Genomic DNA, 16,821 nt, shown 5'->3' with positions numbered 1-16,821 from the left:
GTACCTCAGCCGAAAACTACTCCCCAGAGAAGTGGCCTATGCCACCATTGAGAAAGAGTGCTTGGCCATTGTGTGGGCACTCAAAAAACTCCAGCCCTATGTGTATGGAAGGGCTTTCACGGTCCTCACAGACCACAACCCCCTAAGTTGGCTGCAGAGGGCATCAGGGGAGAATGCCAAGTTGCTAAGGTGGAGCTTGGCCTTGCAAGAGTTTGAATTTACCATTCAGCACAAAAAGGGTAGTGAAAACAGCAATGCTGATGGACTTTCACGTCAGGACTATCCCTCTGAGACTGAGTTCATTAATGGTGCCAGCAGTGCCCCACTCCCCGTCAGGGCCAGTGGGCCACAGGTCACCCATTAAGAGGGGGAGGTGTAGAGGGAGAGGGGGTTGGCCCGGTATTAAAGGGATTGCACCCCATATGGCCACCCTGACCTCACCAGGGAGGCAAGGGGTTAACTGGACTGCGGTCCAGGAATGTGGCTTACACCTTGTCATGTCAGGAAAATGTATGTTCCCCTGTTCCCATGTTTCATTATAATCCTGTATTTTAATGTTTTAAAGTGCATTTCTGTATCTCCAGTTCTGGAGGTCGCAGAGAGTTAATATTTGGCCAATGTGTGGAGTCACTGTAGGCATTAAGAACTGGCAAATTTCGACCCACTGCGCCCACCAGAATGGAACTTATTAATATGTGTAGATATTAAAGTGTATATGTATGGTATTTTGGATCTGCGCTGAAAAATGCAGACTCCATCTGCTATGCTAATAGGTCATGAAGGGCAGCCGGCTGATTGAGCCTAAGCACTGTGATCAAAAGTTAAACTGCCCTGATTGTTTACACTAAGTACTAATCAACAGACCAGACTCTGCCACTCTAATTGTTACCTGAGGGCGGAGAATCATCAAACTGGAGTGGTTTGTAAGTGTTATGTCTACACCTACAAACAATGCAGATACTTAATTTGGTAAACTGGTCGTCGCCCCTGATTTAATTATGGGGCTACCCATAGAGTCCCAGTACACATGGGGTAATTAGCTGGGGGGCATGGGTTAATCTGTGTCTCCACGTTAGGGATTGGATACAGATAATTGTTCACCAATAGTCTGTATTCAATGTTAAGAATAGGGTTACACAGGTATATAAACTGTGTCAACCCTACAGTTTCAGTTATTCTTCTGATTCCACCTGGAATGTCACCGGATTGCTGGAGAATTGCTAGCTGATACTTCTCCATCCCCCAACCCTAAGTAAGTGTTACCTTCTTGCCTGTTAATTGTACTATATTGCTGTGTTCACCTTTTTCAAGGAATAAATTAAATTTTATTATATCTTAAGCCTCGTTCAGTTCAACCCAGATATTTGGTGTTCATTATATCTTGTCATAAGCTACCGTGACACTTACACCACACACACACACACACACACACACACACACACACACACACACACACACACACACACACACACGAAACCTCTTGCTTGTTCTAAATGTGGGAAACAACTAAGTATTAAGGGGAGCCTTGTGTCACCAGAGAAATAAATCGGGAGATAATCCTTTCACGTGCGGAGTGTAGGGAAACAGTTCAGGAGTAAGAAGAACCTCCTCACACACCACGCGTCAGGGACGCATTAAATAACCCATTCCCCTGCGTTTACTCACCTTGCACACAGCCGCGCTCCTCTTTCTCCGGGTACCGGCCGCCCTCCTCCTCCACCTCGGGCTCCTCCGCGGAGAGGCTGAGACGCTCCGGTGAGGAGGTGCTGTGCCTCTCGCGGGGAGAGGCGGAGACAGCTGGAGGAGAGGCCTCTGGGACGGGGAGCGCCGGGTGAGGGGAGAGCCGCGTGCTCTGTGTGTGTGTGTGTGTGGGGGGGGGGTGGGAGCGCCGGGGGAGGGGAGAGCCGCTCAGTGCTCTGTGTGTGTGGGTGGGGGGGGGGTGAGCCGGGGGAGGGGAGAGCCGTTCAGTGCTCTGTGTGTGTGGGTGGGGGGGGGCGGAGCGCCGGGTGAGGGGAGAGCCGCTATGTGTGGATGGGGGGGTGAGAGTCCCCCGCTGTGTCCCGGGCGCTCGCTCCGCTCCCCCGCTGACTAGGGGAGAGGAGGAGGTGCGCGCGGGTCCCGATGAGCGCTGCGCAGTGTGTGTGTGTGTGTGTTTGTGTGTTGGCCCGTAACTCCGCCTCAGGCCAATGAGAGGTGTGCGGGGGCGGGCGGCCCAAGGGACCAATGAGATTTCCCCTAGGACACAGGAGATGCAGACAGGCATACAGTGCTTTCACTATAATATATAATAAGACTAGCTGAGAGACCCGGCGTTGCCCGGGATGTAATTTTGGGGGGGGCGTACGACAGGGTTAGGCTTCCCCCCCCCCTTGACAGCTAGGTGGGTGACTGAGTTGACTGAGTGTGTGGGTGGGTGGGTGACTCTGGGTCGGTGACTTTGGGTCGGTTTGACTTTGGGTCGGTGGGTGGGTGACTTTGGGTCGGTGGGTGTGTGACTTTGGGTCGGTGGGTGGGTGACTTTGGGTCGGTGGGTGGGTGACTTTGGGTGGGTGGGTGACTTTGGGTCGGTTTGACTTTGGGTCGGTGGGTGGGTGACTTTGGGTCGGTGGGTGGGTGACTTTGGGTGGGTGGGTGACTTTGGGTGGGTGGGTGACTTTGGGTCGGTGACTGGGTGACTTTTTCAGGGTCGGTGACTGGGTGGGTCAGTGACTGGGGTCGCTGACTGGGTGGGTCAGTGAGTGGGTGGGTGGGGTCAGTGAGTGGGTGGGTGGGTGGGGTCGGTGAGTGGGTGGGTGGGGTCGGTGAGTGGGTGGGTGGGGTCAGTGACTGGGTGGATGGTTTTGGGTGAGACTGGGTGGGTGAGTGTGAGACTGAATGGGTGGGTGAGTGTGAGACTGAGTGGGAGACTGAGTGGGAGACTGAGTGGGAGAGTGGGTGGGAGACTGACTGGGTGGGAGACTGACTGGGTGAGTGGGAGACTGACTGGGTGAGTGGGAGACTGACTGGGTGAGTGGGAGACTGACTGGGTGAGTGGGAGACTGACTGGGTGAGTGGGAGACTGACTGGGTGAGTGGGAGACTGACTGGGTGGGTGAGTGGGTGACTGACTGGGTGGGTGAGTGGGTGACTGACTGGGTGGGTGAGTGGGTGACTGACTGGGTGGGTGAGTGGGTGACTGACTGGGTGGGTGAGTGGGTGACTGAGTGACTGGGTGGGTGACTGAGTGACTGGGTGGGTGACTGAGTGACTGGGTGGGTGACTGAGTGACTGGGTGGGTGACTGAGTGACTGGGTGGGTGACTGAGTGGGTGGGTGACTGAGTTGACTGAGTGGGTGGGTGACTGGGTGAAAGTGACTGGGTGGGTGTGTGGGTGACTGGGTGGGTGACTGACTGGGTGGGTGGGTGGGTGACTGACTGACTTGACTGACTGGGTGGGTGACTGACTGACTGGGTGGGTGGGTGGGTGGGTGACTGACTGGGTGGGTGGGTGACTGACTGGCTGGGTTGGTGGGATACTGACTGGCTGGGTTGGTGGGATACTGACTGACTGGGTGGGTGGGTGGGTGACTTGACTGGGTGACTGGGTGGGTGACTGGGTGTGTGGGTGGCTTGACTTGACTGAGTGAGTGGGTGGGTGACTGAGTGAGTTTTTGGGTGACTAAGTGAGTGGGTGGGTGGGTGACTGAGTGGGTGGGTGACTGAGTGGGTGGGTGACTGAGTGGGTGGGTGACTGAGTGGGTGGGTGACTGAGTGGGTGACTGAGTGAGTGGGTGGGTGACTGGGTGGGTGACTGGATGAAAGTGAGTTCGGGAAGCTGGGGGGGGGGGCAAGAGTGGCAGGAGACCCGCGCCGCGCTTCCCCTCCGTCCGGGAGCCGGCGCACGTGAGGGGGAGTCCCGCGCCACGCGCCATGCTTCCCCTCCGTCCAGGAGCCGGCGCACGTGAGGGGGAGTCCCGCGCCGCGCTTCCCCTCCATCCGGGAGCCGGCGCACGTGATGGGGAGTCCCGCGCCGCGCTTCCCCTCTCCGGTAGCGGCGCACGTGAGGGGGAGTCCCGTGCCGCGCTTCCCATCTCCGGTAGCGGCGCACATGAGGGGGAGAGCAGGAGGCCCGGCCCGCGCTTCCCCTCTCCGGTAGCGGCGCACGTGAGGGGGAGAGCAGGAGGCCCGGCCCGCGCAGCGAGGGGGGAGGAGCCTGGAGTTTGCTGCTGAGCAGGAGGGCCGCGGCACACGGTGAGCGTGATGGTGCGGAGCGTGGGGATTTGGGTGAGGTGGGGGGAGAGAGTGAGGGGCACCGGGAGAGGAGGATGGGGTGTGTGTGGAAGGTGAGCTGCGGTCCAACTGACGTGTGTGTGTGTGTGTGTGTGTGTTTTTTTTGCCCGTCACTCTGCCTCAGGCCAATGAGAGGTGCGGGGGCGGGCAGGCCAAGGGACCAATGAGATTGCCGCTAGGGACGCAGACATACAGTGCTTTCAGAAATATATAGTAGATAAAATATTTTACCAGGCAGTAATACATTGAGTTACCTCTCGTTTTCAAGTATGTCCTGGGCACAGTAAGACAAATAATACATGGTTACAAATACAGTTACATAAATGAACAGGGTATACATTATATACAAGACATTGCGTGCACAGTTAAAGAAAATATATATTATGGGCGTATGAAACAGTTACAGACCAGGTTAAAATGTGAGACAGCCTTAGATTTGAAAGAACTTAAACTGGTGGTGGATGTGAGAGTCTCTGGTAGGTTGTTCCAGTTTTGTATGAGGAGGAACGGCCGGATATTTTGTTGAGCCTTGGGACCATGAACAGTCTTTTGGAGTCTGATCTCAGAGATGAGTGCTGCACTGAGGCAGTAATAACCCTAAAGTACTGCACATTTATTCATACACCTCTCTCTGTGTCTCTCACAGGCAGGGCTGGGGCAGGACAGGCAAGGCTGAGGCAGGGCTTGAGCTTACTGCGCATCCCCCACCCTCCCCCAGCCTCCGCTGCCTATGGAAAGGTAAGGGCGCCAGGGGGACCCAGGCTATACTTAAATGTGCAGAAGTAACTCTCTTTCCCTAGCACAGTCTCTGGGAAATGTTTCTGATCTACACTGTATGTGAGACTTGATATGTACTGAAGTCTATAAAAACTACAACTCCCATGATCCCCTGCGTGTGAGCATGCGCAGTAGGACACGGGGCTGTGACCTGGATGTAGTCGGCAGGGAGGGGAGGAAATGAGTTCTCCACAGAAAGTCCTGTCAGGAATGTAACGTGTGTGTGACTGATATAACCAGAGACATGTTACTGATGTTGGTTTATTAGCCCCTTACTGTGTGTGAGACACAGAGGGGAACTGCAGGTCCTTCTATACCCAGCCTGCACCCACAGAGGGGAACTGCAGGTCCTGCTATACCCAACCTGCACCCACAGAGGGGAACTGCAGGTCCTGCTATACCCAGCCTGCACCCACAGAGGGGAACTGCAGGTCCTGCTATACCCAGCCTGCACAGAGGGGAACTGCAGGTCCTGCTATACCCAGCCTGCACAGAGGGGAACTGCAGGTCCCAGCTGCTATACCCAGCCTGCACCCACAGAGGGGAACTGCAGGTCCTGCTGCTATACCAAGCCTGCACCCACAGAGGGGAACTGCAGGTCCTGCTATACCCAGCCTGCACCCACAGAGGGGAACTGCAGGTCCTGCTATACCCAGCCTGCACCCACAGAGGGGAACTGCAGCTCCTGCTATACCCAGCCTGCACCCACAGAGGGGAACAGCAGGTCCTGCTATACCCAGCCTGCACCCACAGAGGGGAACTGCAGGTCCTGCTGCTATACCCAGCCTGCACCCACAGAGGGGAACTGCAGGTCCTGCTATACCCAGCCTGCACCCACAGAGGGAAATTGCAGGACCTGCTATACCAAGCCTGCACCCACAGAGGGGAACTGCAGGTCCTGCTATACCCAGCCTGCACCCACAGAGGGGAACTGCAGGTCCTGCTATACCCATTGCCCACTACCAGCATGGACAGAGGAGCACTGCCCACTGCCAGCATGGATCCACACTTGTTAAGTGAGTATCTTATACTATATTAGTGAAAGCACTGTATGTTTGCCTGCCTGGATGTCCGGTGTCCCTAGGGGCAATCTCATTGGTCCCTTGGGCCGCCCGCCCCCGCACACCTCTCATTGGCCTCACACACTCACACCACCCCCTTGGTCCGCCCCCCACACCTCTCATTGGCCTGAGGCGGAGTGACGGGCCAAAGGTCCAAAAAAAACAACAAAAAAAAAAAAAACCACACACACACACACACACACACACACGGGGGGGGGGGGGTGTTACAACAGTGTTAACAGCACATCTCCCGCTCTCTTCCCCACCGGTCCCGGAGGCTCCGCCTCTTCCTGTTTCCCGCGCTTTCACCCCCTCCCCCCCCTCCACGTGGGAGCTGCCGGACGGGTGAGTGAGCGGTCTTCACGTCCCCTCACCCCCCTTCACCTCTCCTCACTCACTTCCCCTCCACCCCCCCGGCGCCGCTACAGTCAGCGGGGGAGCGGAGTGATCACCTCCCCTCACTCACTTCCCCTCCACCTCCCCCCGGCGCCGCTACACTCAGCGGGGGAGCGGAGTGATCACCTCCCCTCACTCACTTCCCCTCCACCCCCCCCCCCCGGCGCCGCTACACTCAGCGGGGGAGCGGAGTGATCACCTCCCCTCACTCACTTCCCCTCCACCCCCCGGCGCCGCTACACTCAGCGGGGGAGCGGAGTGATCACCTCCCCTTACTCACTTCCCCTCCACCCCCCTCCGGCGCCGCTACACTCAGCGGGGGAGCGGCCACAAGACGCTGCCTCCCGCCTCAGATCCACGTGGGAGCTGCGGGACGGGTGAGTGAGCGGCCTTCACCTCCCCTCACCCACCCCTCACTACACTTCCCCTCCCTTCCACATCCCCTCCACCCCCCCTCCACCTCCCCTCACCCACCCCTACTACACCTCCCCTCACCCACCCCTCACTACACATCCCCTCCCTTCCCCCTCCCCTTCACCCCCCCCCTTAACCTTCCCTCCACCCCCCCCTTAACCTTCCCTCCACCCCCCCCTTAACCTCCCCTCCACCCCCCCCTTCACCTCCACTCCACCTCCCCTCCACCCCCCCTTCACCTCCCCTCCACCCCCCCTTCACCTCCCCTCCACCCCACCTTCACCCCCACCTTCACTTCACTCCCCCTTACAACCTCCCACCACCTCCCCACCTTCCCACCACCTCCCCCCTCTTCCCACCACCTCCCCCCCTTTCCACCGCCCCACCCTTCCCACCTTCCCACCACCTCCCCCCCTTCCCACCTTCCCACCACCTCCCCCCCTTCCCACCTTCCCACCACCTCCCCCCTCTTCCCACCACCTCCCCCCCCTTTCCACCGCCCCCCCCCTTCCCACCTTCCCACCCCCTTCCCACCACCTCCCCCCCTTTCCTCCTCCTCCCCCCTTCCCACCACCTCCCCCCCCCTTCCCACCACCTCCCCCCTCTTCCCCCCTTCCCACCACCTCCCCCTTCCCCTCCTCCATCTCCCACCTTCCCCTCCTCCATCTCCCCCCTTCCCCTCCTCCACCTCCCCCCTCCTCCACCTCCCCCACCTCCCCCCTCCTCCACCTCCCCCCTTCCCTTCCTACACCTCCCCCCTTCCCCTCCTCCCTCCTCCACCTCCCCCCTTCCCCTCCTCCACCTCCCCCCTTCCCCTCCTCACCTCCCCCCTTACCCTCCTCACCTCCCCCCTTACCCTCCTCACCTCCCACCTTACCCTCCTCACCTCCCCACATCCCCTCCTCCACCTCCCCCCTCTCCCCTCTTCCCCCCTCCACCCCTCTTTCCCCCCTTTCCCTCCTCCCCCACCTTTCCCCCCTTTTCCCCTCCCCCACCTTTACCCCCTTTCCCCCTTCACCCCTCCCCCTTCACACCTCCCCCCCTTCACCCTTTCCCCCACCTCCCCCCTTCACCCTTTCCCCCTCCCTCTTCTCCTCCCCCCTTCCCCTCCTCCCCCACCTCCCTCTTCCCCCTTCCTCTCCTCCACCTCCATCCTCTCCTCCACCTCCCCCTTCCTCCCTTCACCTCCTGTCACCACACCCCCCCCCCTTCGCCTCCTGTCACCCCCCTCCTGTCACCCCCCCCCTCCCTTCACCTCCTGTCACCCCCCCCCTCCCTTCACCTCCTGGCAACCCCCTCCACCTCCCGTCACCCCCCCTTCACCTCCCCTCACCCCCCCTTCACCTCCCCTCCGCCCCCCCTTCACCTCCCCTCACCATCCCCCACCACCCCCCCCTCACCACCCATCCTCACCTCCCCTCCGACCTCCCCTCCGCCCCCCTTCACCTCCCCTCACCACCCCTCCGACCTCACCTCCCCTCCTTCAACGCCTTTCGTCCGCCCTCCCGCCTCTGCCTTTCGCCCACCCGCACTTCTGCCTTTCACCCGCCCACCGCTCACATCCCCGCGCCACACAGCCGCCGCACGCACTCAACAGACACCCGCCACTCGACACACACCCGCCGCCTCTCACCCACCCCACACACTCGACACACACCTGCCGCCTCCTGCCCCTACGCAACAATATCACTGACCAGCTGTCACCCGCACTCGCCACACACCCGCCGCCTCACACCCTAGCAGGACCCCGACCCACAGCCAGCACTCACTACCCACGCGCCACCCGTACTGAACACCCACCCGCCGCCTCACACACGCTCACACCCTAGCAGGACACTCGCCTCACATTTTCACATCACTTATGTCACCAAAATATACATTGTACTGTGGTGTGTTTACAATAATCCATTTTTATACAACATTGTATTACATTTTCTTCCATCTTTCTTTTCAACATTATTATCCAACCTTTACAACAAATAGTCACCTATTGTTCCACGGTTTATAAATAATACGACCTATTACGTATTTACATCCCGGGCAACGCCGGGTCTCTCAGCTAGTTGTATATATTTTGAGGACTCTGAAATTTGCAAGGAGGGGATATCTGGTTATTTTGCAGTTATGGAAGTTGTAATGAATATGGCAGAAATTAAGTATTTTGATCAATCTGGCAACGAGAAATAAACATTGGTTACAAATTGTCATACAAATACAAGATTTGTTTTTATTGCCTGTTAAATCCCTAATCAGGCCTTAGGTTTATAGAATTGATGGTATCTAGAGATAAGGACATCTGGTTGTGTAAATGGGGGGATTTGAGATATGGCTGTCCTGACACTATACAGTAATAAACGTAAAGCTTTTAAATTTACATTGAAAGACATTCTTTGGGGGATTCTGCAGAATATTAGGGGACTTGGCTAATTATGAATATCCTGGATCTGACAGCACTTTGCAAGAATAATAAATAGATATTTGTAACCGTTGTGATTATACGAATCAAATGATACCAAAAAACAGTTTTTTTCTAAGTATAATCTGATGTTTCTCAAAAATAGAAGTTATGCGGTCATATTTCCTACCCAGGCGAATATAGGAAGTACACTTATGTAACAGTGAAGATGGCATGTGTCTAAGTATTATGGAAACCGTTATTAAGTCTTTAGTATAGATTGAGGCAAAGTTTAAACTTCAAAAGAACAATGTTTTCTTTTTAAGTCCTAAAACTGTCGTAGAGAGATTGATGAAAGGGTTGTGTTGAGAACACGCACAGAAACATGATCTTATGGTATTCTCAATGAAGGGAATTTAGAAAATAAAATACTGCATTCTAATTATTAAGTAGATTTTAACCATGGAAGTATCTGGCATTGTCAAGATACAGGAAGTGAAGAAATTATGGGTACGTATGAACCCTAACAAGTGCAAAATAAGTCAATTATGGTTTGTGGAGTGGCAGCTTCTAGTCTTGAGGAAATACTCCACGGCCTCAATACCAATCTGGTGTATGATTGATGTATACAATGCCTCGACATCCCGACTAATCAATAGTGTCTCGACATCAATAACAATATCATTCAGTCTTTTCAAGACATCCTTGGTGTCGCGTAAATGTGACTCTAGGTAGCGTTTTAGAGATTTAGCCTGTGACCCGACGGGGTTAATTGTTTGCAGTTCTCTAGCATTGACCTCAATGTTCCTGTGTCTGCTGATAATGTGCGTTTTGGTCTGTCAGTTAAAATGATTACCATGTGTCTGTTAACCATTGCATATTGAGTACAGACACTGGTTTACCTTTGCAGTAGATTCACTTTGTCTACTGCAGGCGTAAGAAGGGTGTGTTCTCACTCCCTATGTGTATATGTACCTGAACAGGGACAAGTTTCCTGTGTTGTTTACATATGTCACGTGTTCACAAGTGTGCTGTTCATGGTATATTGGGACGGATTGAGGGAGAGATTGTTTGTTTGAGGGACCATGCATGGAGAAAAGTGAATTGGCTAGATAGCTGTGTGTATTAACCATTGTCCCATATACAGGTCACGTGCTCACAGGTGTGCCATAGCTAACATGAGTCAAACACCCAAACGAATTAATCTTATGTTTTTATATATCTACCCGCAGGTAAAATGTAATATGTCTTCAACTATATTTGTCCATTTCTGCCAGAAGGGCTAGTAAACATTTCTTTACGACGGGTATTACATTATACCAATATCAGAGAAGGTGAAATCACAAGAAGAGCCCCAAATCCCAGCTTTACATGATGGGTTTTCCTTTTCTTATTGCCAGGTTTTCCAGTGGTTGTACTGAAGAGGTTAAAGATTACGTCGGAGAAAGAAGAACCAAACGCTGAGGATCATCTGACTCCAATAAAGAGTGAAATAGATTCATTTCCTGTTGCTGGTAAGTAACCTTGTATCGTCACTTTATTCAATTTGTTTAAAAAATAGGCTGTAATGTCTTCAATATTAAGGAAAATAACATTAAAGCATGGATACATTTATAAGCTACATGTCTAGTGAAAAACAAACAAATACACGTGATTTGTCCAAGGTTATATGGAGAATATTATTATTGTTAGTGAGGTTTGAACATTGGTAGCACCATAAACTCCAACATGTTTTCAGCACTCAGGGGTAAAAACACTCCTCCCTCAGGGTTAATAATAAAGTACAATCAGTTACCTATCCCCTCCCCTTAGGAATCGGTATACAGTATTTCTGTATAGTGATATCACAGGAAGAGTTCCCACTCCCAGCTTTACATGATGGATTTTCCTTTTCTTGTTGGCAGGTTTTGCAGTGATTGTACCAGAGACGTTAGAGATTAAGTCTGAGAGAGAACCGAACACTGAGGCTCATCTAACCAGAATACAGAGAGAAATTGTTACATTTGCTGACAATGGTTAGTACTATAGCATCATTTTGTGTAGACAAATGTGTTACCTTGTTACAAGTAGTATGGTAACCTTTAGGGAATATTCAGGGTTAATTGCCTCAGGAAGCCCCTAGGCCTGCTGATTATTCTGTAACAAACACCATGCAGCAGAGTTACTGGAGCAATATGTCTCTCCCAAACGCGTATAAAGGTTGGAAATGCAGAGTTTTGGGTCTCTGACCATCAATGGATCACATCGGGAAAAACAGAATAATTTTTCAAGGGCTCCTTCCACTGTTTGACCAGTGTATTCTGCCTGTGCTCTCAGACGCTAAATGCGAAGATAATGCAGAAGCTTCTCACTTAATTTCTCTATTCTCCCCTTTCCTCTCTCTGACCATCACTTCATCTCATTTACTCTCTCTCAATTCTCCTTTTCTTCACCTCCATTTACCCCTCAGTTCTGCAGAGACCAGCGTTTCATTAAGCTAACGTCTCAACTCCACTGTGCTGTCCTCCCTCTCCTCTCTGCTACTCTACTGGCCTCGAAGATCTTGTCATGAACTAGAATTTTGCCCAATCTTCCTGTCATGCTCTACATGCCCCACTTCTCTGCCATTCTCACCCTTTTATCCCCAGACCTTGGCAAAACTGCCATACATACATTCTTTGCTCCTGCACTCGCTCCTCTGAGTGCCCCTAGAGGAAATCTCATACTCTCTCTAACACCCTCCCCTACAAATGTAATCTATCTGGTTTCAACTGTTCCCACTCCCAGGCTAAACAAAGCTACTTTTCCTCAGTAATGGACACTCACAAGTCTAGCCCACGCTGCCTCCTCTCTGTATTTGACTCTCTACTCAAACCACCATCTGTTAACTACTTTTCTTCCTCCATTTTACCTTGGGAATTTGCTGACCATTTCGAGATGGTGAATTCCATTTGTGGAGGCATCCCCCCTCTGTATCCTCCTCATATTCTACACCTCTAGAAAGAAATTTTTGCTAAGTAGTGGTCAAGTAAATTCTGCAAAGTTTTTTTTATTCGTAATTTGCATTCCAGATGAAAAACATTTGAGTCCTGTCTTTTTTGTTTTCTTCTGTTAGAGAACTGCCTGAATGAGGAGCAGAACTGGAGCTCTGATATGTCCAGAAGCTGGTTGACTCCCAGCATCTCAGCAGTTCCAAAAACCAATGATTCCTGTCACATGTTGGACACGTGCAAGGAACCACAGCCACATGATGGGGAATTTACAGGCCTTGTACAGCTCACAGCACAGACTGACTCCAAGTATGGGTCAAGCAAAAGATACGAGAGAGATTCAAGAATGAGCTGCAGTGCTCAGCTTTTTGTGTGTAAGTGTGGGAAAAGCTTCTCACTGAATAGGGACTTGCTCACACACCTTTGTGTCAACACTAGCAAGCAACCCTTTACATGTACAGACTGTGGGAAAAGTTTTTCACTGAAGAGAAAATTTGTTTCACACCAGAGGATTCACAGAGTGGAGAAAAATGTTAATTGCACAGCGTGTAGGAAGCAGGTAAGCACTAAGAGAAGCCTCCTCACACACCAGAATATTCATACAGGGGAGAAACCTTTCACATGTACAGAGTGTGGGGAAAGCTTTTCACAGAAGAAGTATCTGCTCACACACCAGAGGATTCATATAGGAGAGAATCCTTTCACATGTGCAGTGTGTGGAAAAAGCTTTTCACGGAATAGCAGCCTCCTCACACACCAGAGGATTCACTCAGGGGAGAAACCTTTCACATGTGCAGTGTGTGGAAAAAGCTTTTCACAGAAGAGCAGCCTCCTCACACACCAGAGGATTCACTCAGGGGAGAAACCTTTCACGTGTGCAGTGTGTGGAAAAGGATTTTCACAGAAGAGCAGCTTCCTCACACACCAGAGGATTCACACAGGGGAGACATCTTTCACATGTACGGAGTGTGGGAAACAATATGGTGAAAAGAGCAAACTCCTTCAACACCAGAGGATTCATACAGGGGAGAAACCTTTTACATGTACAGAGTGTGAGAAACAATTTAGCTTAAAGACGAGCCTCCTCCAACACCAGCGGATTCATACAGGGGAGAAACCTTTCAAATGTACAGTGTGTGCAAAAAGCTTTTCACAGATGAGCAGCTTCCTCGCACACCAAAGGATTCATACAGGGGAGAAACCTTTCACATGTACAGAGTGTGAGAAACAATTCAGTCTAAAGAGTGGCCTCCTCCAACATCAGATGATTCATACAGGAGAGAAACCTTTCAAATGTGAAGTGTGTGGAAAAAGCTTTTCGCAAGTGAGCAGCCTCCTTACACACCAAAGGATTCATACAGGAGAGAAACCTTTCACCTGTACTGTGTGTGAGAAACAATTCAGTTTAAAGAGAGGCCTCCTTCAACATCAGAGGATTCATACAGGGGAGAAACCTTTCAAATGTGCAGAGTGTGGGAAAACCTTTTCATATAGGAGCAGCAGGCTCAAACACCAGAGGATTCATACAGGAGAGAAACCTTTCACATGTACAGAATGTTGGAAAAGCTTTTCACAGAAGATCCACCTCCTCAAACACCAGAGACTTCATACAGGGGAGAAACCATTTGTTCAGAGTAGGGTTGGGCAAACTACAGGTAGCATAGCAATATCACAGTAATAAAAAAGGCAGGTAACTTGATACTGGAAGGACTAGACAGGACAAAGGATTTAAATACAGTTTATTTTGTCCGGAGCCAATAGGAGAAACAGGGTGCACAAAACAATGTTAAACTCACAAAAACATCGTTATGGGGGAAATCCTAGCTGGCTAGGTGCTGGCGCTGCCAGAGCACCACCAGAGTTTTACCTGGGGTTGACATTGATAGCCCAATAAAACGTTTTATATTATGGAGGTCTGGTCACAGTACCAAGACCCACCAGAGGCCCTCGTTGTTGTCTTCAAAGGGGACCACGTGTTCTTGAAATCGTCCCTGTGAGTAGCAGAGAAAGGTGACAAAAGGGTCACCATTCAGTCCATGGTCTTTACTAAAAATAAAAGATAACTTGGATCTGACATGATTCCAAGAGACGACAGAGAAGCCCAATGCTACATCCAACATGACAGAAATACACAGTAAAATACTTATATATGCTCTTGAAATAGGGTCATTTAGTTTAACCCTTTGGCCAAAGCGTTGTAAGCTTGCGAGCCACGTCAAGGCAGACACCTGTTCGCAAGTCCTAACACTACCAGAGGTTCCCAAAAAGAGCTTGCTGGGGTTCTGTGATCTGACATGATTCATAAGAATAACAAATATATATTTGTAACATTTGCGATCAGAAGGATTAAATATAACAGATTGATCTATGTTATATTTCGTATACGTATTTCACCTTAAAAAAAATAAAGTTACCCCTATCAAGATGGGTGTCCGCACGTGTATTTTAATTATACAAATGTAATGGTGAAAGTGGCACCACCATAGGGGTTATAGAAATGTATGTGGTACTTTTTATACAGTTTTTAATTAACAAAAAAAAAACAATAATCTCTCCCCAAGCCTTAAAAATTTAATTGGAGAAGGATGGGGGTGAGTTAAGGACATGCCCCAGAAGGTGGGCTTATTCAGTTTTCGATGCAGGGTTTTTTATGATAAGAATTTAAAATCCAACAGAAGAGTATTATGCAAACAAGACGTGAATTGTCATGTTCATATTTCCATTATCTCTTGAAGCAATCTGATATTGTTATGTGGCAACATATTTAGATTGTCTGTTTTGATCCTGTTTATTTTATTAAACTGTCTGCCTATATTATACTGTGTTTCTTGTAAGGCCGCGCTTATAGTGCGCGCGGTGGGACGGGTGACGTCACCTGTCGCGCTAGCGAAAGTTGTAATTCGCTTTGCGGAGACGTCGCGGGGGCGACCAGGACATTGATTGGTTCAGACGCTGTCACATGTGGCGACAGCTTCTGAAAAATCTAATTTGACCGGCTTCCATATTTTCAGTCGCGTTGCGCTTACTATAAGAGCATGCGACGGCGGCAATACATTTGTTTTTGGGCGCCGTCGCCGGCACTATAAGCGCAGCCTTACATTCTCTTCTGTAACTAGGCACTGTAGTGCTTTTGTATTTTAAATCTAAAATGTAATAAGTACTGTCTTTGGTCTATAATTGAACTTTGCACGTGTTGGACACAAGTCACGTGCTTACAGGTGTGTGCTGTTCATGACGCCATTATTTTTTACCATGGTATTCCTATCTGCTGTCTGAGGAGAGAGGAGGTGGTAGGCCTGGCAGAGAGAAAGTGAAGAGTAGGGTCTGGCAGAGAGAGATTATTGGGGTCAGGTCTGTCAGAGTGAGAGAGGACAGGATGAGTCTAGAAACTCCAAAACTTTTACATGCTGCAGCTTCAAGGAAGACAATCTCACCCCTCCCTCTTCACACCTCCCCCATTAATTGTAACGCCTTCCTCTCCTTCCACATGCCTCTTAACCCCTTGCTCTCCTCTCTGACTAAATTCCAAGAGAGGAGTGGGGGAGGGTCTGCCAGGGAGAGTACAAGGATCCACGCACTGGTACTGCGTCACTCTGTGCAGACCCTTGGCGGACTGCTTTGCTTATATCAGCACCTGGCTTTCCCACGGCCTATAAGAAAGCAACTGTTCCTTTCACCTGAGCTTCACAACGATTTTGCTACCTGGGGTAATGTTCTGTTGTTCCTTACCTCTGAGCTGTAGTGTTTCCGGCTTCAGTTTTGGCTATTCTCAAATGCTGATACTGACCCTTGCTTGCCTGACGCCTGCCCTCACCCGACGCTAGATTGCCTTACCACTCCACCTGCCTGCTACCTCTCTGGATTCTTGGCCTGCCTGACTATTCTTTGGATCCGGATTCCTGGTTCCGGATATCATCGAGACCCCAAGTACTAACCGACTCTGCCCATGCATTTCCCTGTGATTCCTGATAGAGAGAGGAGTGAAAGCGGATCTGGCAGAGAGAGGAGGTGGGTCTGTCTGGCAGAGAGGACGGGGCAAGTCTGCCAGGTAGAGAGAAGGGTAAGGGTCTGGCAAAGAGAGAGGAGGGGGTGGATCTTGCAGAGAGGAGGGGGCGGGTCAGGCAGAGAGAGGAGTGAAAGTGGGTCTGGCAGAGAGAGGAGGGAGCGGGTCTGCGAAAGAGGAAGGGTGGTACAGGGATCTGGGACCTGATCTGCATGGGTTCCGGGATCTCTTCCTTGGAAAAATTGAGGTACAGTATGTACCTGAGAATGTTCTTGAGGGGGTTCCGCTAGTCCATCTGTGTTCAGCTCGTCGTATAGCCATTCGTCTATTTGCAAAGATAAATCTATAAGACTGGAGGAAGGTCTGGCAGAGAGGAGAGGGCAGATCTGGTCAAGAGGAATTGGGGCACGTCTGCAAGCTCCATGACTTTCACATGCTGCAGCTTCAAGGAATCTTCCACCTCTGTGACACAAACCCTTGACTCTCAGCCCCTCCACCCCAATGCCCCTTCACCCCCCACCTTCACAAGCACATTAAC

General features: G+C 51.3%; 1 protein-coding gene across 1 annotated transcript in view; it reads left to right on the top strand.

Annotated features, from left to right (window-relative positions):
* The window catches only part of LOC142472587 (uncharacterized), a 56,581-nt gene extending 40,213 nt beyond the window's left edge, over window positions 1–16,368 (top strand). Inside the window, exons 11-14 of the mRNA XM_075579656.1 lie at window positions 5,314–6,061; window positions 10,712–10,825; window positions 11,216–11,326; window positions 12,406–16,368. Of these exons, the coding sequence (XP_075435771.1) occupies window positions 5,314–6,061; window positions 10,712–10,825; window positions 11,216–11,326; window positions 12,406–13,958 (2,526 nt within the window). The 3' untranslated portion in view covers window positions 13,959–16,368. The remainder of the gene's footprint in view (window positions 1–5,313; window positions 6,062–10,711; window positions 10,826–11,215; window positions 11,327–12,405) is intronic.
* The last annotated feature ends 453 nt before the right edge of the window (window positions 16,369–16,821 follow it).

This window comes from Ascaphus truei, chromosome 22, assembly GCF_040206685.1.
Source record: "Ascaphus truei isolate aAscTru1 chromosome 22, aAscTru1.hap1, whole genome shotgun sequence".
Taxonomy (NCBI): Eukaryota; Metazoa; Chordata; class Amphibia; order Anura; family Ascaphidae; genus Ascaphus; species Ascaphus truei.
This window is presented reverse-complemented; position numbering and strand designations above follow the sequence as displayed.